The 26,536-nt window shown below is 49.7% G+C and overlaps 2 protein-coding genes across 10 annotated transcripts; one reads left to right on the top strand and one right to left on the bottom strand.

Annotated features, from left to right (window-relative positions):
• Window positions 1-670: 670 nt before the first annotated feature.
• On the bottom strand, window positions 671-9,594 carry LOC131560805 (putative methyltransferase DDB_G0268948). Of its 9 annotated transcripts, none has more exons than XM_058809766.1 (7): window positions 9,576-9,594; window positions 6,805-6,932; window positions 6,178-6,338; window positions 4,339-4,552; window positions 2,835-2,935; window positions 2,562-2,699; window positions 671-1,134 (listed from the first exon to the last, which is right to left on the bottom strand). In XM_058809766.1, the coding sequence occupies exons 2-7, from the start codon at window positions 6,913-6,915 to the stop codon at window positions 1,044-1,046; spliced, it is 816 nt and encodes a 271-aa protein (XP_058665749.1). In that variant the 5' UTR covers window positions 6,916-6,932; window positions 9,576-9,594; the 3' UTR covers window positions 671-1,043. The 9 variants fall into 9 exon arrangements, with proteins under 9 accessions (XP_058665749.1, XP_058665752.1, XP_058665746.1 ...); XM_058809769.1 differs by lacking the exon at window positions 9,576-9,594 and adding an exon at window positions 8,320-8,401; XM_058809763.1 differs by lacking the exon at window positions 9,576-9,594 and adding an exon at window positions 7,864-7,916.
• A 2,505-nt stretch (window positions 9,595-12,099) lies between these two features.
• MREG (melanoregulin) lies at window positions 12,100-26,294 on the top strand. Its single transcript, XM_058809335.1, has 5 exons — window positions 12,100-12,188; window positions 15,491-15,650; window positions 22,319-22,409; window positions 23,970-24,133; window positions 26,107-26,294. The coding sequence occupies exons 1-5, from the start codon at window positions 12,100-12,102 to the stop codon at window positions 26,236-26,238; spliced, it is 636 nt and encodes a 211-aa protein (XP_058665318.1). The 3' UTR covers window positions 26,239-26,294.
• The last annotated feature ends 242 nt before the right edge of the window (window positions 26,295-26,536 follow it).

The raw sequence follows: 26,536 nt of genomic DNA on the forward strand, positions 1-26,536 counted from the left end.
GCCCAGGACCTCAGCAGAAGCACCTCCAGCCCCTGTCAGCCCCCTCTGGGGCTGGGAGCAGAGGTGGCACGTCACCTTTCTTAATAATGCACTGGTGTAGAAGAAAGTGAGGGCACAGCCCTTCCCATGGTGTCAGAGAAGCCTTCTCACCAAGGGCAGGAATTACAGGAAAGGGAAACATCCCTGCAGAGGGTGGGTCTGCACTTGAAATATCCAGAAGGCAAACAGGAGGAGACCTGTAGCAGGCTTTGCCCAGCTTTAAGCCCCTCCCAAAAATGCAGCCTCTAATCTTCCCTTTGCAGCGTGGGTGGGTGATAGGGCACAGACCTCAGCAGGGGCACTGCTCTCCTTCAGCAGTCACCCCATAAAGGCTCCTGAGCTGTTCTGAGGGGCCTCACTATGGCCAAGGCACTCCTGGGGCAGGAAAGGTGCTGATGCCTGCTGATACCAGGGATGGGGGCACACTGTGGGTGAGAGCAGCCCCCAAAGACAGTGAACAGCTCCTTGCTTAGCCAGGGCAGGGAATGGCCTTTCCTACCCAAAACCCACCTTCCCCACAGAGCAGAGGGGCACTGAGAGCATCAGGACACTCAGTGTCAATGCAGCACAGTTATTCCCACACCAGTGAGTGCTCCACAGCCTCTTTGTAAAACAGGAACCACAGGCAACATTTTCTCAGCTGGCTTTTTAATTATTGTTATTAATTGTGTAAGAAATGCAGTGAGTTTCAATTGAGTAAGACATTGAACAGTGAGTTTCTCAGCTGTTCCTGCGATTCTCTTCCCCACGTGTTACTAAACCATCAATCCACAATGGGACACTTGCAGTGCTGAGAGAGCAGCACGGGGCAGACAGCAGGACCAAGGTGGACAGGAAGCTGAGGGGCACAAACCCCATCTGCTTTCCACAGGAGACCAACATTTCAATCAGCAAAATCAGCAGGGATCCTCCCAAGGAGCAAGAGCAGTTACAAGGAGGGTTTTAGGAGACAATCCACCTTCCCCTTCCATGGTGGCAGCAGATCACGAGAAGGGTTTGCTCTCTCAGCAGCCCTTGCAGCCCAGCACACAGACGTGCCTCACCAGGAACTCCACCGGGGTCTCACGAGAGGAAACTCCCATGGTCTCCAGCATCCTGAAAGGACAAGCACAGCAAGGCTCTCACCTGCCCACACTGCTCCCACCTGATGTGGGGCAGCAGCCACAGACAGATCCCTTCCACACAGGGGGGATGGCAAATGCTTCAGATGCTGCACAAGGGCTGTTCTGGTCAGGGAATAAATGAGCAGCACCCCTTCCCCTTGTTGGGGCTGAAACAGATGGGTGAATGTTGGAATGCAAGCCTGAGCTCCTCAGAGAGGGACATGAATGCAGGAGTTGAATTAAAGCCCTTAGAGAAATTAAGATATATTAAACCAGACAGATATGAAGTAGAAGCATAGGTTTAAGTTATAGGTAAATAGAAGTGTGAGTTATAGTTTTAAGTAAGTTTAAGTTTTAGGTTTCAAGTAAGCAGAAATACATTTTAAGTGCCTTAAGAAACTGTATTAGCTAGCAAAGGCCCTAAGACCTAGTTTAAAGCTCAGCAGCTTAGCCCTAGACATAAGAAAAACATAGAAAAGAATTGCCACTAGAATAGATAGAATTATTCACATAAAACAGATAAAACTACATACATAAATAGACAGAATTATTCACATAGATAGATAAACTTTTAAGTAAGAAAACAGATAGTACATTTGCATAAATAGATAATATATATGTAGTTTTTTAAGAACTGACACTACTTTTGTACTACTCCTGCACATTAGAATCAAGCTTAGATTGGTTTAGAAAGAATGCTTTATAATCATATTTTTATTTGATTGGATGTTTTGTGAATGAAAAGTCCCTGTAAGGGAATACAAAAGACAACATCAATGACCACCACAACCATGACTATCAACAACCCCAACAGAAGAAGAAAACAGAAGAAAAGAAGAAGAAAGAAGTCTGTGGTCCCTGTTGCTGCTCAGAACAGCAGAGCAGCTCATCCCTGCTGCTGCTGCTCAGGACATTGGACTCTGTGCCAGGGAACAACTGATGCTGCTGTTCCTGCACAGAACCTGTGACTATTCCAGAGAGCAGCCTTGCAGCTGCTGCTGTTGCTTGGGACTCTCAGCCAGAAAGTTTTTAGCACTGTTTAACACCCTGACCTCTCTGCCTTGGAGACTGATGTATTCATGCAATAAAGAACCTTGGAGCAACCCACAACTGCTCATGTCTCTTTGAAGCCCCTAGACCCACTAAAGCTTGACAGGTGAAGATGCAACCATGAATATTTTTCAAACCCTTTGCCAATTAAAAGCAAGGTAAAGAAACTCAAGATTGTATCCACGAAACCTCTGACACGAGCCTTTCATGGTTTCAGGGCACATCCTACTGCTACATAGGCTTCAAATCTAAGGATGTGCTGTTGAACCCCTGACAAGTGTCCATCCCTGCACACTCCCTTGCAGCTTTGGAGGGGTCTGCACAACTTCCCTCTGAATGCACTGCACAGGACAGATCCTGTTTTCCCACCTCTTTTCAGTCTCCTGGAGAAGGGATGTTGCAGCTGCAGGGTCATTCTTCTTAAAGGTTTGATATGAAGAGGTGGATTCCATGTAACCAACCACACCCTCAACAGTCATGGGAATTGGGTCATAGATATCAGTGATTCTGCAAGAGACATGGGCAAGAAAGGAGCATTGGCAAGTTAAATCTCAAAGGCAGGGTAACATGGACCACAGGTTGACATGGTAATAAATATGAAGAAATAAAATATCTGACACCATCGAAGGTGGTTCTGCTCACCTCTTCTTGTCTGGGAATGGCAAGGACTCAAAGATCGCTTTGTAGTCATCCAAGACAAATTTTACCTTATCATTTGAGTATTTTAAAATCTCGTCCCAGCACTGTAAAGACAGTTATTAAAAACAAACACAAAGTTTGTTAAAGTATATTAAAAATATACTAAAAACAGTGTATTAAAAACAAACACAAAATCACTTGAAGTTCTCACATGCCACCTAACTCAGGTTGGGCCTGCATGTGATACATTCATATATGTCCTTTTTTTTTAAAGACTTGTTTCATTAAAATACACCAAAGTCTTGCTTAATGTCAAGAATTCAAGGATCTTGTTCTGGAAATAAGGATCCTGTTCCTGTCCTCCCTACACAGCTCTTACTCATAGTGGAAAGTCTCCTTTTATCCAATTGTTAAAACACCCTTTGTCCAGAAAGGTTCCTAAAAAAAGGCCTTCTTCCCAACAGCTTCTACTTCCCATTCCTTTCACTGTGATCAGAGCAACAGGAAAAGTCTCCTGGACAAAACCAGCTCCTAGATCTGCCCTGGCACCCTTCTCACCCTGACTACATCCACCCTATCAGTCCTCATGTCCCTCTCCTCATGATCCAGACAGCCCACTGCAGAAGTCTCTAAATCCCTGCAGTTACCCCATTCTGCATTAGGATTGCTATAATCACACCCCCTCAATCCCACTCCTCCCTCTCTGCTGTGGGATTCATGTTCTCTGAACCTGAGAGAAGCAGAGAAAAGAATGATCAAAACAATTCTTATCTCATTTGCTGCTCCTGTGCTGTGCAAAAGTAGAGTGGAGATTGTTTACCCCGAGTGATGGGGTTTTGCTTCCTTGGCCTGTCAGGGCCAAAAGGGACTGGGGGACTGTCACAGACATATTTAATGAGAAATCCTTTTGCTAGATCTTTTCTCCTGAGAAGCTGAGAGGCCTCAGAAATGAAATGTAAACATTGATTACCTGCTGCTGTGGAATGCAACAGGTGGATCTGTGATTGGTCTCATGTGGTTGTTTCTAATTAATGGCCAGTCACAGTCCAGCTGGCTTGGACTGTCTGGTCAGTCAAAAGATTTTATTATCAATCCATTCTTTTTCCTTTCCTTTCAAGCCTTCTGATGAAATAATTTCTTCTATTCTTTTAGTATAGTTTTAACATAATATACTCATAAAATAATAAATCAGCCTTCTAAAACATGGAGTCAACATTCTCATCTTTTTCCTCGTCCTGCGAACACCACCACAGCGGACCATCGGGACCGTCAGCTGACAGCCACAAGACTCTGGGCAGTGGAGTTGAGTGCTTTGTGCAGATCCAGTTTAGATGTAGTATAATAGAACATAGAATAATACAGTATAATAAAGTAATTAATCAGCCTTCTGATATCAGTGGAGTCAGATGCATCATTTCTCCCTGCCATGGGGGCCGCCCTGTGTTTCCAATACTCTGCACCCGTGAGTGTCACACATTTCCCCCGCCCTGAGGCGCTCCCAGCTGACCTCCCTGAAGACTCTGGTGAGCTGCTGGGAGCACTCCCCGTGGCGCAGGCTCATGTCCAGGGTGTAGGTGCTGATGGCCACGCAGCCGCCGGGCCGCAGCACGCGCTGAGCCTCGCGCGCAAAGCGCTCCAGCTGGAACCAGTGCGCGGCCGTGAACGAGGTCAGCACGTCCACGGAGCCGTCCTGGAACGGCAGCTCCTCCGCCGGGCACACGCTGTGGGAGAGGGGAGAAAAGCCACAGGGGAAGTTTGGCAAGCAAGTCTCACAGATATCTGTGCTTAGCAGAAAGGTTTTTGGATGAAAGAATATGTGGTGGTGTTCACAGGGGTCCCAGGACGAGGGAAGAGATGAGAACCTTGAGGCCATGTTTCAGAAGGCTGATTTATTATTTTATGATATATATTATATTAAAACTATACTAAAATAATAGAAGAAAGGATTTCATCAGAAGGCTAGCAAGGCATGAAGTGGAATGATAACAAAAGCTCGTGATTCTCAGAGTCCGAGCCAGCTAACTATGATTGGCCATTAATTAACAACAACCACATGAGAAAATCACAGATGCACCTGTTGCATTCCACAGCAGCAGATAATCATTGTTTACACTTTCCTTCTGAGGCTTCTCAGGAGAAAAATCCTAGCAAAAGGATTTTTCATAAAATATCATGGTTCCATCTTTATTCTTGTAGCTAAGTTTTGATATAGAAGAAAAGAATTTCTGAGTCTTACTGGATAACTGGATATGTTAGTTAGAAGGGGCTTTTATGACTTAGAGCAAAGGATAAACACACCTCAAACAAGAAGATGTTTTTTCCAAGCAGAAAGACAGCACAAGCAAACAAGTCAGCAAAGCTGCAAGTAGAAAAATGTTTCAGAATTTTCCACTGCAAGAAAACTGAAAACCAACTTTAGCTTAAACTGTAATGTACTGACTTTTAGTGATTGGAGAACAGTAACATGAATATGGTAATTACAGTAGTAATGATGGGCTATAGATAAAAGTTAAGGTATAGATTGGTTCTACTGTAGGAAAATGCTTAGCAAAGAAAAGTATATAATGCATTGTAGCCAAAAGAAAAGTATATAATGCAATGTAACCAAAACCAAAGGGTGTCCAGGCTTGTCTGATGTTGGAGCTGACAGCTGTAGGCACAGCTCTGTCATACACAGCCCTGGGCTGCTGTAACCTCTTGGATGGAATAAATTGCATTTTGGAGAGCCCCTGGAGTCCTGCATCCCTCAATTCAGCTCTTACAACATGGGATAGGGGACTTACAGAGCAGGATGTGGAGCCAGAGGGTGTTTTTGGATGGTTTGTGATGCAAGACCACAAAGTCTAGGATAATGCCTGTTCACACCAGGAATTCCATCAAATGGAATCTCTGGTGCCAGCTAGCTCTTACAACAGTCATACTTGTATCACCATGATATTTGCTGAAAAATCTCTTCACCAGGATTGTTTCTCCTGGGAAGCTGGGAAGCTTCAGCTTCTCCCTGTTTTGCTGCTTTGGAATGTGACTTGGAGATTGTTTATCCAGCATGTTAATTGTTTTAATTTAATGACCAATCATGGTCCAGTTGCGTTTAGGCTCTGAGGAGTCACGGGTTTTTCTTTATCATTCTTGCTAAGCCTTCTGTGTATCCCTTCCCTTTCTTTAGTATAGTTTTAGTATAGCATAATAGAATAGAATAATAAATCAGCCTTCTGAGACCTTGGAGTCAGAGTCTCATCTCTCACCTCATTCTGGGGACCTCACAAACACCACATACTCACAAACCACCCCCTCACGTGAGGACCCAAATTGTGCCTTTGGCTGAGCATGCTGTCCTGACACTCACAGGTAGGAGATGTTGGGCATGCACGGGGTGGCCTTGGCCTCCTGGATCTGTGCTTCACTGATGTCCGTACCCACCACCTTCTTGAAGTGCTCTCCAAGGAAGCAGGTGCCTTGTCCAGAGCCGCAGCCAACATCCACCGCCAGCTCCGCAGGGATGGCCTTCTGCAGGGAGAAGTACGCGTGTCTCAGTGGGCAGCCACCCAATTCCTGCGCTTTTACCCCATTCCTCCCCCCACCACCCACTCAGCAACAGCCTTGGCGTGGCAGAACCTGTAGAAAGCCTCTTCTGTGCCCCCAGCTGGCCGTGAGCCCTGCTGCTTTATCTTTCCTGAGGCACCAACCCAGGTGACACTCCCAGCAAGGTAAACACTGCCAGCCACAATTCAATACTCCTTGGGTTGTTCCCCACCCACAATTCAATACTCCTTGGATTTTTCCCCACCCGCCATTAAATACTCCTTGGATTTTTCCCCACCCACAATTAAATACTCCTTGGATTTTTCCCCACCCGCCATTAAATACTCCTTGGATTTTTCCCCACCCACAATTAAATACTCCTTGGATTTTTCCCCACCCACAATTAAATACTCCTTGGATTTTTCCTCCAGCCTGGCCGTGCTCCGCTCACCTTTTCCCGCAGGTAGGAGAGGATGGTGTGCTTCAGCTCTTTGCCCGGTGCAAACCTGTATTTCTGGTACACGGCTGCATGCCCTCGGCCCTCGAACATCTGGGTGGCCATGCTTGGTGAGCTGGCACCTGGGAGGAGCAGCAAGATGTGATCCCCGGGGATGTCACACGGCACCGCAGGCACTGAAGCCTCTGGTTCCCGGCGTGGCCGCAGGGAGGACTTTGCCCTGAGGCTCCAGCAAGGGAGAGTGAACCTGCTTTCCAGGAATCCCTCCCACAGCCCTAAGCTCATCACAGCAGCAAACCAGCGGCGTCCGACACGAAAAGCTTTCCAGGTTTTTACACAACCCACAAGGAGTGTGTAACTCCTTTGTTTTCCCCACCCACCCGGCTGCTTCCTCAAATAATTCACTGAGCAGTGAAGCAGGAAAACTACCAGGAAAACACGGGGGCTTCTACTGGCTGGATTTTTTTTGAAGGACATCAATTTTCTCGTATTAGCAACACAATCACAACTCCACCTTGCGCTTTCCAAACCACCTGCTGCTTTTTGGCCCTTCCCCTCCAGCAACCAAAGGCTCTTAGGGCACTGAACCCACCACCACGCGTGGAGGCGAGCGGAGCCCTTCGGCCTGGGCACAGCCCAGCCCCAAGAGCCAGGGGAGCACCCGGGGACCCAGGGGAGCCTCTCGGGAGCCAGGGGAGCTGCCCACTCCCCTCTCAGCCCCGTATGGCCCCCGTTCCCGCAGCTCGGGCCCGTGGCACCGCCCCGGAAGGCTCCCGGCCGTATCCTGTTCGTGGCGCCGCCCGAAGCAGCGGCAGCTCCCGGGGCTCGGCACCGACCCCAGGCACTGCCAGGAGAGCTCCGTGCCCCTTTTCCCGTGCCTCCGGTGGGTTTATGGAGCGATACGGAAATGCATCGGGAGATGAAGGGTTGTTCTGCCTCCATGCCGGAAGAGATGCTGCAGCAGCCAGCCGGGAGCAGCAGCGCTGCCAAAGCGCTCTCTGCTGCAGGGATCCTCCCGAGCCTTCTCCCGCACCATTCCCGCTCCCTCCTTACCGGGCAGCCCCCGCAGCAGCCGCTCCCAGCGCCTGCCAGTGCGGAGCGGCGGGGCCGGGAGCAGGGAAGGCGGGGGAAGGCGAGGGATGGCCCCGGCACCGCCCCCGGTGCCGCCCGCCCGGGGCTCCCCTGGCCAGCGAAATCCCGGAGGCAGCTTCTGGAGGCTCCATCCCACCGAGATCCTGGAGCTGCGCACAAAGCTCTGTGGTTACTGATTACATAGTTACAGCTTTCAAAATGCCCACGGATCCCGGGAATGCTCAAGCACCCTCCACATTTCACGAAGCAGATGCAGAGCCCAGGAGATGCTGCAAGGTAGCAGAACAGGATTCAGTGCTGCGGGCAGCCAAAGCCAGACCTACAGAGCTCTGCCTGTGGTGTCCAGCAGAAAGATAAAATGCAGCAAAAGCCCCCAACAGCAGCACTTGAAAAGCTTAGAATATTGGGATTTCAGACCTGGGCAGTTTGGCCTGATTCAGGGCAGGATTTTACCCCTTCCTCAGGAGAGTAATAATTCTGTGCATCTGAAGCCAACAGAGCCGTGGTTTGCTGGAAGCACAGTCCCTTCAGCACAGCAGTGATGGGTCCATGCTAATTAGCACAGCCTTTAAGCCACTCCTAATTTTAAGAGAAAGCAGTGAATTTACTCAAGGACTAAAGACAGAGGCTGGTTTGAAGCAGTTTGCTAAATCAAAGCATGGGTTGGAGTTCCTGGGCTTGTGTCCGGAATGTTTTATTTGGGCCACCTGCTGCTTAATTGTGCAGGGGTGGCACCTGCAGCAAGAGAAAGCACCACACAATCACCAAAGGGCCCTGTGTTTACACACCCTGGCTCTCTGGGGTTTGCACACCCACCCCATTTTGCTGAGAGCACCACTGCAGACAGGAGGGGTGATGTCCCTGAGGCACCTGCACAGTTCCAAACCCCACAGTTCCTGGGCAATGCACAGGTGATGTTTAACTGGGCTACAGCTGCCACCAAACACCTGCAGGAAAGCAAAACACCAGCCAGGCATGGGCTGCAAATGGCACCAGGCCTTTCCTGAGCCCTCCCAAATTTGGCAAATGGGATTCTAATGCCTTTGGCTCCCTCCTCCATCCCTGTTGTGCTCCCCAAGGGATTGCTGCTCCCTGCACCATGCAGAAATAAATTGGTCTCCTCAAGATTTGGGTTGCTGAGCCTTAGGCCAAATGTGGGTTTAAATACCAGGCACAGAGAATCAGACACTGTCCATCATCCCTGCCTGCCCACTTACTAAATCCAAATAATGGAATGCCAAAGTGCCCTGGAGTCTTTCCAACTTGTTCCCCAAACCTTCAGACCCTGTGGATTTTAATTATAAAGCAGGGTCCTGGAGTAATAGACCTTCACTGGGAATGCATCTCACTCTGAAATTTATCAAAACTGAAAAAATTAATTTATTTTAGGGGACAAAAGGCCAAAGGATACTCCTGTCAGTCCTCCTGTGTCCACTGGTATTTTTTCCAACAGGTTTACCTGTGGATGGATTGCTTGGAGCTAAAGGAAGAGGAGGCCAATAGCACCATTACCCTGCTGCATTTAATTGACAAATTTAATTGTTTTCAATTTCATTTCAGCTTTGACTCAGAAGCTTTTTGCTGGACCACACAAGAGAGAGGATACCCACAGGGCTGGGGTCCACCTTCCCATCCCCAGGATCCCCTAAAGAAGTCAGTGATATTTCTCCTACCTTGTGGAAAACTTGGTTTGATTTTAAGATCCCAGTTAGGCTTCAGCTCTTGTGGGACTCTCCCCTGTTTATTTGTTCTCTGATGGAAAAGGAACAAGATTTACTATCACAACAAGGAATAAAGGGATTGGAAAAGAGTTGGTATTTCTTCAAGGGTCTTTTCAAACCTAGAGGGCTCAGACTTCAAGTTAGTGAAGAATATAATTCTCTTGTCTTAAAAGCAGTGGATATGGATACAGTTCCTTGTAGGGAAGGGATTTATCCACAAACCAGAGATGTCACTGTTAATGTGTTAGAGCTGTGCCTCAAGCTGGCATTAGGGCTATCCCTGCCTGCTCCTGGGCATTTGCAACCCAGGAAAAATCAATGTTTGTGTCAAAAGAAAGCCCAGATGAACAAGAGACCAGAGAGGGGAGGGAGAAGGGAATTCCCACAGCAGTGACTGTTTTAGGGAAGTGCGTCCCTGCCCCTGCAATTCCCGGATCCTTGCAATGGCAGCAGCAGTGGCTGGCGATGTCCTGTGGTTGCTGTGCTGCAGCACACAAAGGGCTGGAGGGGAAGGAAAGGCAGGCAGGACATGCTCAAGGGCAGAGGAGGAAGGCTGCAGAGGAGAGAGCCCTTGGCTTTGCAATGCTGCCTCGCCCTCGGCTCATCCGGCAGAAATCCTTCCTGTGGAATGGCTGATGAGCAGCACTGGGGCTGAGAGCAAAGCCCAGCACTGGGGGCTTCAGAAACAATAGCAGCAAGTCCTTTTCCCTCCATTTCACCTTTTAATTAAAGAAGCTGGGAAATCTGGTGGTGAAGCCAGCAAATTAAATGAAATTTAGAAGTCACCTGAGGATCTGTGGCCGAGCAACCTGAGATCTCCCATTTCCCACACAGGGGCCAGACCCACTGCTGGTGTATTAACAATTCTGGAATAAAAGGAGGGAGAGAAATGTGAGCTCAAAATGATCTTATTTCACCTTTCCTTGCATGCACTCTGTGGTCATGAGGATGTAGTGGCTGATATTATTATATCTGCTGGCACAAGCAAAAAGTCCAGTGGCGTCAGGAAGCTGCTGTACTAAAATTAAATAACTCTTGGGGATGTGCATGGCCAAACCAGACTCACAGCAATTGCTCTGAGTCTGGCTGATGCCTGATGGGCTGCTCTGAAATTGCAAATGAATTTGTGGCAATTAAACAAGAGATCCAGGACCATCTTAATTCAGAATTTAAGCTTTTCCTTCTTGGGGTCCCAGCCAGGCATGTGATAGAATGTGAGACAGTGAAAGGAATGAGAAGGGGGTGTCTTTACAAACTGTGGGCCTGATGGTGGGTAAGGCCAGATAGGGAGAAGTGAAAGAAGCAATGGGGGGAAAATATATAAATGAATTCCATAGGAATCCCACTAATTGACAGAGACTGTTACTCACTCAAGACTGTGCTAAATATCTGGATTTAGAGAAAAAGAACAGAGACAAAAAGAAAAGTGGGGTATACAGTAGAAGGGGCCTTTGGTATCAGGCATTTCAGGAAGTCTGTAAATCTCAAATACCTCGGCCAACAGGGAAAGAGAGAGGGAAATGGGGCTGGGAAATTAGGATAAAAAGGAGGCTGCATGCCCAAAAAATTTGAGAGACCCCAGGGGAATGCCCCATGGCCTCTCCCCTTATTCAAATAAAATTACAGGACCCCTTTCTCCTTTTTGGACAGAAACCTCTGGTGTTTGGATTAATTTTCCTGACAATAGGGAGGAAAAAAAGGGAGAAGGCAGCAATATTTTAGGCTCTTCTTCCTCAAAAGCCCCTGCACCAGGAGACAGCTGAGTCCATCCCTCCCTGCCCATTTCCATTGCAGCTCCCAGGATCACAGCCCTGTGTCCCAAAAGCCAGGTGGGAACAGGCCTGGAAGTGTAGTGCAGCAGAGGGTTGGAAAAGGGGAAATTTGGCGTTCTGCCTGTGCTGTGACAACCAGTGATAGTCTGTCCCAGTGGGAGCACGAGGGCTGGAGGCTGCAAATGCACCATGGCATTGAGGAGGGTGCAGGAGGGCACAGAAGGGTGTGAGACAGTGCAGCAGGGTGAGGAAGGATGCAGTGGGATGGAGGAGGGTGCGTGAGGATGCAAAAGGGCAGGGAAAGACGCTGCAGAGGACAAGAGGGTACAGGAGGGTTTGGAAGGGTGCAGAAGGGCGCTTCAGGATCCAGGAGAGTGCAGGGGGGAGCCGAGGGTTGCAGGAGGATGCAGGAGGGTTGCAGGACAATGCAGGAGGAAGATGCCGGAGGGCGGTTCAAGGAGGATGCAGAAAGACGCAGTAGCTCCGTCCCTGAGCTGCCGCAGCAGCCGCCGCTCGGGCAGGGCCGAGCCGGGCAGGGCAGGGCAGGGAGGGGTCTGGCAGGGCAGGGCAGGGCAGGGCAGGGCAGGGCCGGGCAGGCAGCGGGGGCGGTGCGGAGCCCGGCCCGGCCCCGGCGGGGCGGGTTCAGGGGACGGCCGTGGGGCCGGCCCGCCCTGCCGTGCCCTGCCCGGCTCTCCGCGGTGCCGATGGGGCTGCGGGCCTGGCTGCGCTCGCTCGGCTGCTGCGGCTGCTGCGGCGGGGAGGCGGCGGCGCCCGAGAAGGAGCCCCTGATCAGGTGAGACCCGGCCCGGGATGTGCCCACCCGGAGCCTTCCCCCGCTGTCGCCTGCCCGCTCCCCGCGTTGTCACCGCCGCTGGAACGGGGCTCCATCCCTGCCAGAGCCATCGCGGCTCCGGAGGGATCTTCCCCGGCTCTCTTTCCGCCCGGGTTCTGCCACAGGGGCTGGACTCCCTGTGACAGCAGGAGCCCTGCCCGCGCATTCCCCTCGGGGTTCCCCGGCCCTAGGGACGGTCCAGCGCTTGTCTTTCCACGGTGGGATTTCAATGGAGGAGCTGAGGCACTGAACAAAAAGGGGACCCTGCATCCCTGACCCACTGCCGGCAGCTCTGAGTTGTGCAGAGCTCTGTTCGCAGGCTGGGCTCGCAGAATCGCAGAATGGACTGGGATGGAAGGGATATTAAAGCTCATCCAGTTCCACCCCCTGCCATGGCAGGGACACCTTTCACTATCCCAGGCTGCTCCACGCCCTGTCCAACCTGGCCTGGAACACCTCCAGGGATGGGGCAGCCTCAGCTTCTCTGAGCAACCTGTGCCAGGGCATCACCGCCTTCACAGGGAAGAATTTCTTCCTAGCACCTAATGTAAATCTCTCCTCGTTTCGTTTAAGACCGTTCCCCCTTGTCCCATCACTATCTGCCCCGGTAAAAAGTCACTCTCCCCTTTAGGCGCTGGAGCCTTCCCTTTTCCAGGTGAACACCGCAGCTCTCCATCCGGCTCCATTCAGGGATGCGGGGAGGAGATGGATGCTCAGCAGAGCCGGCTCTAAGGGGGAGCTGCGTGTGCTGATCGCTGGGGAGCAGCTCCTGCTCTGCTGCTCTCGGTGCACAGAGCGTGAGCTTGGGGCTGTTGTATGGACAGATCCTCCCTGACCCGTGGAGAAGAGCCGTGCAAGCACTTAAAGAGGGCTTGCATGAGGTAAAACACCGGTGTTTTGCGGCAGCTCTCCCCCTTTCCCCGATGCCAGCCCCGGGATGGAGCCGGGGCCGTGCCCTCCCTGTGCCAGACGCGTTCGGGGAGCAGGGTGGGATGCTCCCTGCATGGGTAACAGCAGAGCTGGGCACACACGGCTTCAAAGTGCCCTGGTAAAGCAGTTACCTAAATAATGACCGGCTAATCCCAAGCATGGGGCCTCCGGGCCAGGAAATTGGCATTAACCTCCCGGGAGCCGGGCACACGTGTGGAGAGGCTCCCGCTGCTGCCCCGTGTCCCTCCCCGGGCACCTGGCTTTAGTAAAGGGCCCCAGATCCAATTAATGCTGGCCCCAAGGAGGAAAGGCTCTGGAAATTCTGGGAATTGGAAAGGCACCTGCTCTTATACACGTGTGCCAGCATAATTAATCTAACAGCCTCCCTAACAGCCTAATTGCTGTCCCTGACAGGGCAATGCTTGCCCCTTCTTGGGGGGCTGTGGGGTCTCATTTCATAGTGAGGATCTTGCAATAGCTTGCTGGATTTGTTTTTACTGCAGTGCTGTTTAAAGTGAATGAATTGCTTGAGGTTTCAGCTCTTTTAGCTGAGTTTTAGGTTTGGGAACTGCTGTTGCAAAGCATCCAGGCTGCTTGGTTGTCTCTTGATGTGTGAAGATGGGGTCTGGCTTGGATGGTGCACTCAGGATGAAAATCAACTAAATATTTGGGCTCCAAATGCTGAAATTTAATGTGAACTGAAAGCCCCCTGGAGCAGCAATGATGAAGCATTGGTGCTCATCATTTTCTGGATAAAATCCACAATATAAAATGCTCCCTGTCCCTTCTGGTCCCACAGAGATTCCTTAACCTGCACAGCCACTGCTGTCCCCGTGCTTCTTTTCTCCCTCCCATTTTTTCCTTTGCAATGTTGCTTGCAAGAGCTGTTGGCAGAGCTGTCTGTGCTGGTGTGGATTGGCTGACTCCTGGGCACTGCCTTACAGGATGTTCCATGCTGTGATTTGGAAATGGGAATGTGCTGGCCCTTCGAGCTGTGAGGGAGGGAGTGGCTTAGAAAAGCTCAGGTGTGGCAGTGTTATTGCTAAATACTGGTGTTTTAAGTAATTCAAATGTTAGGCATACTTACTGGGGTAAATGCCTGAGTGGGAAGAAGCTCAGCATGGGAGTGAACTCCTGCTGATGGCACAGCTGGCTCCTGAGGGCTCCCTCCCTGTCTGCTGCACCATTGAAAAATGGTTGTGCCCCTCCACACCCTCCAAGTTACCTTTGTTTGCTTGTCTTTAATGAGAGATTATAAGAGATTATCTTTCCCCTTATTACCTGTTGCTCAGGTTTTTGGGTTGTTGAAAGTCTAATTAACCTCCCTGCTGGAATGCTGATGGGAATTAGTTTTTTTTCCTATTTCATCTATGTGCTGGAGCTCCTCTTAGCCTCCTTTTAGGCTTGGTGCCATGGCACCCACAGTGTTACCTGAAATTTTTCTGGATGGGTTCCTTGAGAAAGGAATGGGGTTTGGGTAGCAAACAAAATAACAGTGGGTTGCTCTGACAAGAAGTGAGCAGGGATTGCCAGAGGGTGATAAGGCCAAAAATAGTTCTCCACTTGTATTGTTCTGCTGAAGCAGCTGGACACCTTGCTTAGACACTTTATGGAAATCCCCTGCTAAAGGTTCTCTTGGCAGAAGTGTCCTTGTTTAAAAATTGCACATAAAGGGATTTATATGCAACATAAAGCCATAAAATACAGAACTGCCCCAGTGCAGGGAAAAGCTCCCCACCTCTTGTGGGGACAGCCTTCCCAGAAGATGATGCTCAGCTTTGCTAAGCAAATAAAGCCTGGAGTTCATTAGAAGGCTGAGGACATTCCCATTGCCAAAATAGATGGGGCTGAATATCCTTTCCATGCCTTGTCTGTTGTTGCATGGCTCAGCACATCACTGCAGCTCTGAGGGGGGAGCTGCTGGGTGGGGGCACCTGTGGGCACTGCATGGTTTGGTTTGAACCATGGCTTGCCTGCTGAGGATGGAAAAAAAAAGAAAACAGAAAAAAGGGAAAAAACCTCTGTCCTCCCATTCCCCCTGCTCTCTGGGAGAGGGGAGGGCACAGCAGTGGGCACTGGGAGGGCAGCCTGGTGCTGATCTGCCTGACCCTGTGTCCCTGCAGGGACAGTAACCCGTAGGTGTCCCTGCAGTAACAACAACCCTTACATGTCCCTGCAGTGATAACAACTCCTATGTGTCCCTGCAGTAACAACAACCCCTGCAGTGACAGTAACCCCCGGGTGTCCCTGCAGTGACACTAACCTGTGTGTCCCCGCAGTAACAATAACCCCTACATGTCCCTGCAGTGACACTAACCTGTGTGTCCCCGCAGTAACAACAACCCCTACACGTCATTCGGGGCCACGCTGGCGCGGGATGAGGAGCAGAACCTGTGGAGCACCCCACATGACGTGACCCACACCGAGGCCGACGACGACCGCGTGCTCTACAACATGATCGTGGTCAGGAACCAGCTGGACAAGGACTCGGAGGTGAGGGCTGGGCTGGGTGTGGTGAACCACAGCATCACAGGAGGCTTTGGGATGGAAGGGACCTCAAAGCTCATCCAGTGCCACCCTCTGCCATGGGCAGGGACACCTTCCCTATTGTATTTGCTGGGAAAGTCCTGACAAAGGCAGGAGCGATGCATCTGACTCCATGTTCTCGGAAGGCTGAGTTATTACTTTATAATACTATATTATATTAAAGAATACTATAGTATACTAAAGAATACAGAAAGGATACATACTGAATGCTAAAAAGTTAATAATGAAAACTCGTGACGCTTTCCAGAGTCCCAACACAGCTTGTCCCTGATTGTATGAATCAGAATCCAATGGAACAATCACCTGTGGGTAAACAATCTCCAAACACATTCCACATGAGCACAACACATGAGAAGCAAATGAGATAAGAATTGTTTTCCTTTTCTCTGAGGCTTCTCGGCTTCCCAGGAGAAAAATCCTGGCCAAATGGGTTTTTTAAGAAAATGTGAATGCAACATTCCACTATCCCAGGTTCCTCCAAGCCCTGTCCAACCTGGCCTTGGACGCTTGCAGGGATGTGCCAGTCACAGCTTCTCTGGGCACCCTGTGCCCACCACCTTCCCTCAGCACCCTCTCAAAAGGGATATTTTTCCTAATATCCTGTCTAAAGCTCCCCAGACTGTGGTTTTGGTTGGATATTTCCCTGGTTTGTCTTTCCCATGGGCAGGCACTGTGGGGCCGTGTTGGGTTCACTCTGCTCCAGGGGGATGCAGGGCAATTATCAGGGAGCAGGGAACTGGCACGGCTCTAGTGGGAAGGGAAAAGTCATGGCTGTTACATAAAGGCTGTTGTGCAGCCCTGATTTCCTCTGCTAAGGCACTCAGTGCAAAGGAGATTGCAGTGGCTTGATTAGGAGCAGGCTGGAGCAAACAGTGACACATTTTCCCCTCTCTGATTGCTTTCATGATGCCAGAACGTTTGCAGAGAAGCCTGAAGGCTTCATGTTTAACTTCAACGTGATCCTGCTTCATCCAAGAGTCTGCAGGAGTGTAACTGTTTCTCTCTCTCTAAACCAAAAGCCAGCTCAGCTTTACAAGGAACCTTAAACCCCAGAGAAATCAAAATTACAGTTTTAATTAGCTAAAAGAGGTAATGATATGCTTGTATACAGTTGGTCAGTATCCCCACTTAAGGGGTTGTTTTTTAGTGAGTTTAATTTAATGTGATGTTTACAACGGGCGGTTTTGAAACAACATTTTCATGGTTGCATGTGACCTTTATGGCTCAGACTGGAGATCTTTTCCCTCCCCACTGCTGCTCTCTCTGCCTTAGTTGCTTGTCTGAGAAGAAGCCAGGCAGCTTCCTCCATCCCAAAGTGGCTGCAGGAAACAAGGACAGCTCCATTTAGGGGCTGCACTGATGCACAGCAGTGTTGTGTGTCACCCTCGTTCAGGGGGCAGAGAAGAGTGTCACTTATGGCTGAGCAGGAAAGTGCTCCTGCATGTCCTAAACCCAGTGTGCCTGCCTGCCCTAAATCCTGCCCTAAATCCTGCCCTCAGTGTATCTGTAGGGTTTCTAGCAGCTCTGAGCAGTCCCTGTGGAAAAAGAAAGCCCAAAACTCACAGGGCTTCCTCTCCATAGCAAAGGCAGGATCCCATACTCTGCTTTTTCACGCAGTGCAATCAATAGAAAGCCTGGAGAGCACAACATCAGGACAACAGTGAGGAAAGTTTTGAGGAAATCCTTTATCCACACTATGCACTTGCTTTGAGTGTGGCCTGTGCCCTTTGCAGCCCAGGATTGGCAGCAGCTCTGCTCTCCCCTCTTACAGCTGGGAAACTGAGGCCCACAGGGAAGCCCAGCAGGCTCTTGCTGGGTGGCTGGGACAGCAAAGCCAGCATTCCTGCTCTTGGCCCTTGGTGCCAGAATCTCTCCTTACTCCAGCAAGCATTTAAAACTAGGCCAGATTGCAGTGCCCTCCCCTCCCCTCTAATGAGACTTCAGCTCAGAGAGAGAGAAGAAAGTCTGATTGCAGAACAACACTGTGCTGCAAAAGCCAGCATCTGCTTGGGGGGCTGCTCTGCCCCCAAATCCCCAGGGTGAGCCTCTGGATACTGCAGGACTGAGGATGGAGGAACAGTTTTCTTGTGTGTGCAAAGTGTTACAAAACCATAGGTACTTCCTGTGGTTAAAACTGCCTGAAAGGAGAACTTGCTGCATTTCTGCTCCTTCATTTAACAAAGAAATTGTGGTGTGCAGGGCACTCACTGTGTGCTTTGCCATTCCCCACCTGTACCTCAGGGATTTCCCAGCACAGGCCTGTGGAAGGATCCCAAAGAGCAGGCAGCTGTCTATCATGTGTTCTGATCTGCATGGCCCCATCCTGGCAGTGCTGATGGTCAGGTTTTTGTCCCCACATGGGGCAGGACCCACACATGATCCATGTGGAGCTGTGTCTTCCTCCTGTCCCTGCTGGCAGCTCCAGCCCAAGCTCAGTGTGTTCTTAGCTTGCACAGGGAAAAGCAGGAAAGCCATTGCTGAGGGACTGGCCAAGCAGATACAGCCTTTGAGGATCAGAGCTGCCATCACAGCTTTTGAATTCCAGGATCATGTTTCAAATATGGGGAAAATGGGAGGTTTTGTCCCTCCTCTGGCTCTGCACCGTTGTAAGGTAAAATAAATGTGAGATCTGGGGCTGCACTGGGGCTGGTGCTGGGCTAATGACTGTGAGGTGCACAGAGTCCCCTTCATGAGGTCCCCTCTGGGGTGGCCCTGGTTTCTCCATGGCCTCTGCTGGGGTGTGTGGAGTTACCCAGCTGTGGGCAGGGAGCTGTGCACCAATCCTGGCTTCAGAGAAAGAGCCAGGGCAGCTGTGCCACAGCTCTGGGAACAGAAACTAAAGGTGACATTTTGCATGGTGACAGGAAAACCCCCTGTTCTCATGGCTTGCTGTAAATGCAGTTTCTCTCTTCTCTTGGCTCATTCCCTAGGGAAAGGTGGGATCACAAACCCCATAGCAAAGGCAATTCCTCAGCCTGCATCCCTGCCAGGGGCCTGGCTGCCAGAGCAGCACTGGCATGACCCCCCTGAAAAGCCCATTAATGAGCTGGCAAGGCCTATTTTTCTTTCTCCTCCTGCTCCCCTACAGGATTATTCTTTTCTAAACAGGTCACAGAGAAGGTCAGAATTGTGACCAGCTGTTACTGGGGCACAGAGAGGTGATGGGATTTATCCAGGGCTGGGGATGCTGGCTGGGGAGCCCAAACCCAACCCTCTTAATGCCTGCATGCCTCTCTCAAATTGAATCCAATTTAAGCTTCTTCTGAGATGTCAGTCTGTAGTTTATATTTGTGTTTTATCTTTCTTTAGCTGCTTCCAGTGGAGCCATAGCAGGAGCATCCCTGGCACCTGCCTGCACTGATATTCTGCAGTCTTTCCCTGATAACTCTGTTTTAACCTCATTTCTAAAATAACTCTTGAACAGAGTGGTGACCTCAATTGCTTTTAAGAGAATAAAGGCAACGGATTTGGTAGAGAAGTGTTCTGGCAGCATGAAGAAAGCTCCCTAGTAATTAGGAAACTTTCATATGATCAGGGATGAGAACCTGGACAGTGCTGCCTGTTCTCTTGGCACATTTTTTCCCACAGCTCTGAGTTATGTACCAGCCTGGCTTATTCCATGTCATTTGGCATTTGCAGCTTTAGTGTTTCACACTAGAGAGTCTGGGGAGGTTTTCCAGATAAATATTTGAAGGGCTGAGCATGTAGAGAAGGGAGGGAGAGGGGTTTCCCTCCTGCTCCTGGGATATTCTTGACTCACACACTCAGGGTTTTCTCAAGCCCTCACTGGTATCTGTTGTAGGTTTAAAGGGCAAAACTGGCTGCAAAAAAACAGGACTGGGAACTGCAACCTGCTTTGGTTTCCTGTGGTTAACTCAGATTTTGGGAAAAGAGTTAAAAGCATTTAAGAGTTAAAGGATTGCTTTGGAGTGCATGGCTGGGATGTCCCAGACACACCCCATGTTTGTGTGTCAGTCTCCCCCTGTGCTTTCAAGCCTCCTCCCTGGCCCAGGAGTTTGTGACTTCCCAAGAAGGCTGAGGGAGAGGGGATTGGTGTGCAGCCCCTGCCCTGCCCTGAGCAGCCCTGTGATCTCACGGGATCCCTCCCCAGAGCCTCTGATCTCGCCCTTGCCTGGGCACAGGCAAGGCAAGCGCTGCTCTTCCTGTGCTGTGCAGCTCAAGGGAGATGCTTGTTAGAATAATTTTGGGTGTGGAGAGATGCTCTTGAGTTGGTTCCCTCATTAAAGGCACACAGAGCACAGCCCATGGCAGTTCAGGTGTCTCTGCTGGAAGGAATTGCCTGGGAAGTTCCAGTGCTTTCTGAGACTGATTGAGAGCAAGGCATGAGTCCCTGTGAGAGCTCAGCCCAATCTCATCCTGATAATCTCTGCTTCTCTGGTCTTTTTCCATGGCTGGGAGCATCCTCCTCCCAGCTGTCTCTATAGAAAGATGAACAGATGCAGCTTCATGCTCAGGCAAAATAAATCCTACCAGAACAAGAAGTCCCACCCAGGAACCACAGTTCAGCATCATTTTGTGATTTAAGCATCAAAATCATTCCTTTGCACACTCCCCAGACTCTCCATCAACAGGGCACTGTCAGAGCTTCCCTGGGACTGAACATTCACCATACTCACTTCCATAACACAGCTCAGACACTGTGCTGTACAAGAAAGCCATAACCTAGATTCCCTTAAAACAAAAACAGACAAGGGAAAACATGCTGCTGTTAATCCAGAGAAAATCAGGAGCAGCTTCCCTGCATGCTAAGCTCTGCTCTCCATGCTGAGAGAGGAGCCTGGCTCCTACCACAGGGTAAATCCCCATGGCCCTGGAAGCTGCTGCTGGGTGCCAGGAGGCCACATTTTGTGAGAGGAGCATCTTTCCCAGCGGCCCAGCTCCCTGATTCCACAGCGTGGAGCAGGCCTGGGATCACAGTGGCTGTCTGGAGGGGCTGTCTGCACTGGAGGCCTTGTTTCTCTCCATGGGAGGGCACAGACACCCAGCTATTCCCCACCAGCATGCCCAGACTGGCTCCCTCTCCTTTCTGCCCGTGCCAGGGGGTCACGAGAGGGCTGAGACGTTTCCAAGGAGCCCCGGCCAGCGGGGACCAAGGCATCGTGCAGCTTTTCAGCCTCTGTCTAAAAACTCTCCAGTTTTCAATAAACTTCCCACAAAGCTTGGACATAATAACCCCCCTCTTTTGTTTTCCACCAACTGAGCAGCTCAGTTCCCAGCTCTGAGCTGGGAGAGGAGAGTCCTGCCCCTGCCTCATTCTTCTGTGCAAACAGCAAAGCTGGTCTCAAGTGCCACTCCAGGAGAGAGGGAAATGTGCCTCTGGAAGGGGATTTTGTTTTCTGGGAGTGAGTGGCTGTGGCAGAGCTGGTTCTCCTGCTCTCCTGACCTGAAGTCACCACTGCCTTAACCCTGCTAGCTGCTTTTTCCAAAGTGTAATCCCCAGGGCTTCCTGTGTTGATCAGCAGGAAAACAGGCTTGGCTTTAAATCTCTGCTGTCGTGCCATGTCAGCCACAATCAGGGAAAAAAACACTAAGGAATCTTCAAATCTTTATGGAATTAAGTCAGCTCTTTGACCAACTCCCAGAAAACAATGGGATTTTTAACATAGGGCTGACCTCTGTGGGTGTTGTTTTGCTGCTCTGAACCCAGCATGGCCTGCAGGAAAATCTCAGGGTGACAGCACAGATTAACACCTGTTTATTCTTCAGGAGCCCATCTAGGTAATCCCCTGCTGAGAAATGAGATTAATTAAGGTTGTTACTGGAAGGAAGTTATCAGGTGATGTTGTCACCCTGCTGTTGGGCTGCTTCTAAAAATGCACTCTTTGCAGTGTGTGCATTGATTAAACTCAGCTAGGAAGAGCTGGGAAAAGTGCTCCTGGTTTTCTTGCATTTCCACAGGAATGCATGCCTATGGAATCATGGAATCATTTAGGTTGGGAAAGTCAGCTGAGATCATTGAGTCCAGCCATTAAGCCGGCACTGCCAAGCCCACTGCCAATGAAACTTGTGCAGTTGTGTTTAGATGTGCTGGTGTGACTTTAATAAATGACCCCAAACCCATTATCCAGCTCTAAAGCTGGAGGTCCAGTGCAATATTTCAGCTGTGCAGTGAAGTGAGGCTTTAACTGCAGCACCTGGCAGCCACTCAGGGTTATCAGATCAGATGGCTCCAGTTCAGCCCTCATCCATCCCTGTGCACCTCTTTCAAAAGAGGTACCCTGATCTTTAAAAAAAGTCTGGTTTTCTTGTTTTCTAGTATTTCTCAACACCTGCCATCTCCAGTTCATGCCAAACAGGGCTCCATGTCTGACTGAGGAGCAGTTGTCACCAATACCTGAGCTAAATTCTGTAATTCCAGGGAAACTGAAAGCAGTTTGGAACAGAGAAGACACAGAAATGCTGAGCCAAGTGTCAAGCTAAATATTCTGTGTTGGTCAGTGCAATTTCTTCCAGGGGCAGCAGCAGCCTGGTCATTGACCTTCACAGCCACCACCTCACCAACTCTGCACCTCTGGCTCCCTTCCTCAGAGCTGAAATTCCTTGGAAAGCAGCAGATCCCAATGACTGAGTGTCTCTCACCCCTTTGTTTGCAGGAGTGGCAGAAGCTCAACTATGACATTTACACTTTACGGCAGACCCGGAAAGAAGTGAGGAGCAGGTGGAAACACATTCTGGAGGATTTAGGTAAGCTGGAGGCCAAAGGAATGTAATTGCAGTGGTACTGAATGCCAGATCCCACCATGGCTGAGGATGGAACAGCTCCACAAAATCAAGCTGGAGAGGAGGGAAGTAAAAGGAGGTTGCTGAGCAATGCCCTCAGGTGTCCCACGTGGTACCTGAGGCTCAGGCATGGGGAGGGGACAGGGACACCGTGTCTGCAGGCACATCAAAAGCCCATGATCACCTTCCAAGCCCATGATAACATGCACAGTCATCCCTTTCGAGCTTCCTTGTGGAAACCTTGCAGTGGGAGTTCACCCAGGGTTTTCCCAAACAAGATAAGCAGGAAGGAATGAATATTCCTTTCAGATGGGAACACAGATACATCTATTTGGTTTCCTTAGCCAATGGCAGCTGATCAGAGCTAAGCCTCTCACCTCATTTGCTCCCAAGTGGGTTTGAAATATTCTTCCACCAAGTGGAATTGCTCCACAGGAACCCTCCTACTGCTGTTTCCAAGTGCTGGTGGTGGGTGTGACTTTGGGCTTTTCCCAATTGCCTGGCACACAGCATGTGACACTCAGGACGTGCCAGCATATCAGCTGGGTGACTTCCATCATGCTCTGGAGGTGGGTGGTGGCTGCTGAGAGGAGGATGAGTGAAGCTATTCTAGGATACCCTCAATGGGAGCCAGAGATGGGTATCTCAGCCACTCCTGCCCTACCTGCTATTCTGGCATTTGGGTGGGAGGAACATCATAAATCCACAACCAGCTGTCAGCCCTCATCTCCACCCAGCTGCTCACAGCGGGCCAAGCTTGGGAGGGATCACTTGGCATCCTTCCACCTCTCACTGCAGGCTGACAGAGGCTCTCCCACAGCCCTCTCTCTTCCACAGTGGCTCCAGGGATGTTCTGCAAAGGCTGGGGAAGCTTTGGGATCATTTGGCCTTAGTGAAGCTAAATGAGCAACCAGATGTGAAACCTGCTGCTATCTTCTGTTATCTAGATTATCTTTTGTTATCTAGGCCTCTGCTTTAACCATAAACCCACCAGTCTCACCCCATAACTGTTTTCATATGAGATGCATCACCACCAGCCCCCTGGAGCAGAACAAAGAGTTAATGGGAGCCATTGCATTTAGAGACCCTTCACTCACTCTAGTCCAGTTTTCCTCCCCTGGATACCCTTCCTGTAATTGATGCTGACTGCTGCAGGAACAATTAGCCTGGTGTTCATCACTGCCACAGGTTTAATCCCTGTTACCTGGTTTAGGGAGCCCCAGCAGCCCTGAAAGCTCTGGGAGCATCAGGAGCATGCAAGAGCTGAATCAGCACCCTGGGTTGTGCATGTTCACACACCTTTTCTTAGGAAAACCAGCAACAAACTCGCTGTGACTACTTTTGTGATTTATTTTCCCCACCAGCAAGTTTATACCTGCCCCACAGCCTGCCTGAGGGAGTGCTGGTTTGTTTTAGGAAGTGGGGATGCAGCTGCCCAAGGTGGAGGGAGAATAAGGAACCTTCCAAGAGCCTGAAGGCCTCGGGGATGACCCTTGACTTGTTTCTGTAACAATTCTTTCCCAGGTTTCCAGAAGGAAGCAGATTCCCTCTTGTCAGTGACCAAACTCAGCATCATCAGCGACTCTCAGAACATGAGCAAAGCCCGGGACATCTTGTTAAAGCTCTCAGAGGAGACCAACATCTTCCCCACCAGCTGGGAGCTGTCTGAGCGCTACCTCTTCGTGGTGGTGAGTTCTCTGAGCACACCTTCCTCCATCCAGCTCTGCTGAGGGAGCTGGGGGTGTTCAGCCTGGAGAAAAGGAGACTCAGGGGTGACCTGTTCACTCTACAACTCCCTAAAAGGTGCCTGTGCTCAAGGTTGGGCTCCTTCTCCAGGCAGCACTGACAGAACCAGAGGACACAGTCTCAAGCTGCACTAAGGGAAATACAGGTTGGATATCAGGAAAAAGTTTTTTACAGAAGGAGTGATAAAGTTCTGGAATGGCTGCCCGGGGAGGTGGTTGAGTCACCATCCCTGCATGTGTTTAACAAAGCCTGGATGTGGCAGTGGTTTGGTTGAGGTGTTGGGGCTGGGTTGGACTCAGTGATTCTGAAGGTCTCTTCCAACCTGGTGATTCTGTGAAAAGATGAGACCTAATGTCTGAGAGTGGCTGTGGACGGAGGGCTGAGACAGAGTGGAAATTTTCCAGAGTAGAAATCCATTTGGATTTAGGTGAAATGTACATCTTTGAGTTAAGTCTGTAGCTTGCTAACACGGCTGTTTGGTCTGACTGCCTGTTCTCACAAAAACCTATACTTGAAGAAACTGCTTCAGCCTAAGGACAGAGATAAGGGAGGGCCCCTTGAACTCAGACAGAGAGGCTGCTGCAGGAAACAGGGCAAGATGACCCAGGAGTTCTTTCTGTACTTTCTGATTAAAAAAAACCCTAGCTGCAAGTATAACGTGAAATCAGTAAAATGAATATTTATGAACCTATTGTGAAAGTCCATGCATATGGATTAGTAAGGGAGATAAAAGGAGATCTGGAGTTCCCAGAGGTACACATGTCCTTTTGAGGGGAGTGATCCCCACATGCATCCAGCACTGGAATAAACACACCAGCTTTACAACTTCCACAAAAGTTGTGGAGTTTGTTTTCTTTTCCACAATTCAGGGCCCTGGGCAGGGATGTCCCTGGAACACCCCAGAGTGACCACAGTCCCCCTTCGTGAAAAACGCCAATCACTTGTTTATAAATTTTAAAAATTTAATAGTAATAAAATGGTTGTTGTAGCCATGATATTTTCTGAAAAATCCCTTTGCCAGGATTTTTCTCCTGAGAAGCTGAGAGGCCTCAGGAACAAAATGTAAACATTGATTATCTGCTGCTGTGGAATGCAACAGGTGCATCTGTGATTGGTCTCATGTGGTTGTTTCTAATTAATGGCCAATCACAGTCAGCTGGCTCAGACTGTCTGGTCAGTCACAAGATTTTGTTATCATTCCTTTTCTATTCTTAGCTAGCCTTCTGATGAAATCCTTTCTTCTATTCTTTTAGTATAGGTTTAATATACTATATATAATAAAATAATAAATCAGCCTTCTGAAACATGGAGTTAACATTCATATCTTTTCCCATTTTGGGGCTGCCTGCAAACAGCCACAGGTTATAAAAATAGATACAATTATAGAGTAATAATAATTTGGACAATTTGGATTAGGACAATATGAGACAATAGAAACAAAGAGTTACAGGTGTCTGGGTACCTTTTTTGGGGTAGTATAAGCCCAAAAAAAAGACACATGTTAACAGAGGATTAACCCTTAACAACAATAACCTGTTGCATATTCATACACTTCATACATGATGCATAAATTCCCTTCAAACACAGGATTCTGTCTGGTCAGTGTCAACTTCCTCTGAATCCTAACAGTGCCTTTGCGGTGGGAAGAAGTTAATTTCTTCTGATAATGGGGGAATAAATTCTCTTTCTCTGAAAGATTTAGGTGTCCTGTGGCTGCTGAGTCCTCTCTTTAAAAAGTATTCTACACAGCATAGTTTCTATTTTAACATTTTTTATAACCTAAAACTATATTTAACAACACTACTTAGGAGAATTAATATAGCATTACTTTCTAACAGAACACATGTAATATTCATTGTAATATTTATGAAAAGCCAACCCTAAAACAGTCATTTTCCACACCCTTGTTTGGCAGGACCGCCTCATCGCCCTGGACGCCGCGGATGAGTTCTTCAAGATGGCCAGCGCGGTGTACCCCAAGCGGCCCGGCGGGGACCGGCTGGACGAGGCACCCCGGGCCCTGCAGAGCGTCCCCACGGTGCCCTGAGGGACCTGCCCTGGCGGTGTGACACAGCCAGCACTCCTGGGCAGGCTGCTGTGCCCGGGGCCAGCAGGACAGAGCCCTCCTGGTGGCCCTGTGGAGAAGGCAGTGGGCAGAGCAGGGCGAGCCGTGCCCGGCAGGAGCGCGCATGGAAAGGGACGCTGGCACCACGGGGCTCCCAGGCATGAAGGAGTGACAACTGGGACACCACTGGCCAGTAGTGTATGAAATAGGCACAGGGAGGATCTGCCGTGCAAGGCATTGCTGCCAGTGCCTCCAGTTCCAAGGGCTGTGAGGAAATGCA

The sequence above is a fragment of the Ammospiza caudacuta genome, chromosome 8, assembly GCF_027887145.1.
Source record: "Ammospiza caudacuta isolate bAmmCau1 chromosome 8, bAmmCau1.pri, whole genome shotgun sequence".
Taxonomy (NCBI): domain Eukaryota; kingdom Metazoa; phylum Chordata; class Aves; order Passeriformes; family Passerellidae; genus Ammospiza; species Ammospiza caudacuta.

Bases quoted from the DNA above. Each gene is read 5' to 3' on its own strand.
- LOC131560805 (XM_058809762.1), bottom strand. From the start codon at position 7,752: ATGGAGGCAGAACAACCCTTCATCTCCCGATGCATTTCCGTATCGCTC. The intron at 6,933-7,646 runs GTCGGTGCCGAG...TGCTCCTCCCAG, and splicing joins CTCTCCTGGCAGTGCCTGGG to GTGCCAGCTCACCAAGCATG. The intron at 6,339-6,804 runs GTGAGCGGAGCA...TTCTCCCTGCAG, and splicing joins TCTCCTACCTGCGGGAAAAG to AAGGCCATCCCTGCGGAGCT.
- MREG (XM_058809335.1), top strand. From the start codon at position 12,100: ATGGGGCTGCGGGCCTGGCTGCGCTCGCTCGGCTGCTGCGGCTGCTGC. The intron at 15,651-22,318 runs GTGAGGGCTGGG...CTTTGTTTGCAG, and splicing joins AGCTGGACAAGGACTCGGAG to GAGTGGCAGAAGCTCAACTA. The intron at 24,134-26,106 runs GTGAGTTCTCTG...CTTGTTTGGCAG, and splicing joins AGCGCTACCTCTTCGTGGTG to GACCGCCTCATCGCCCTGGA.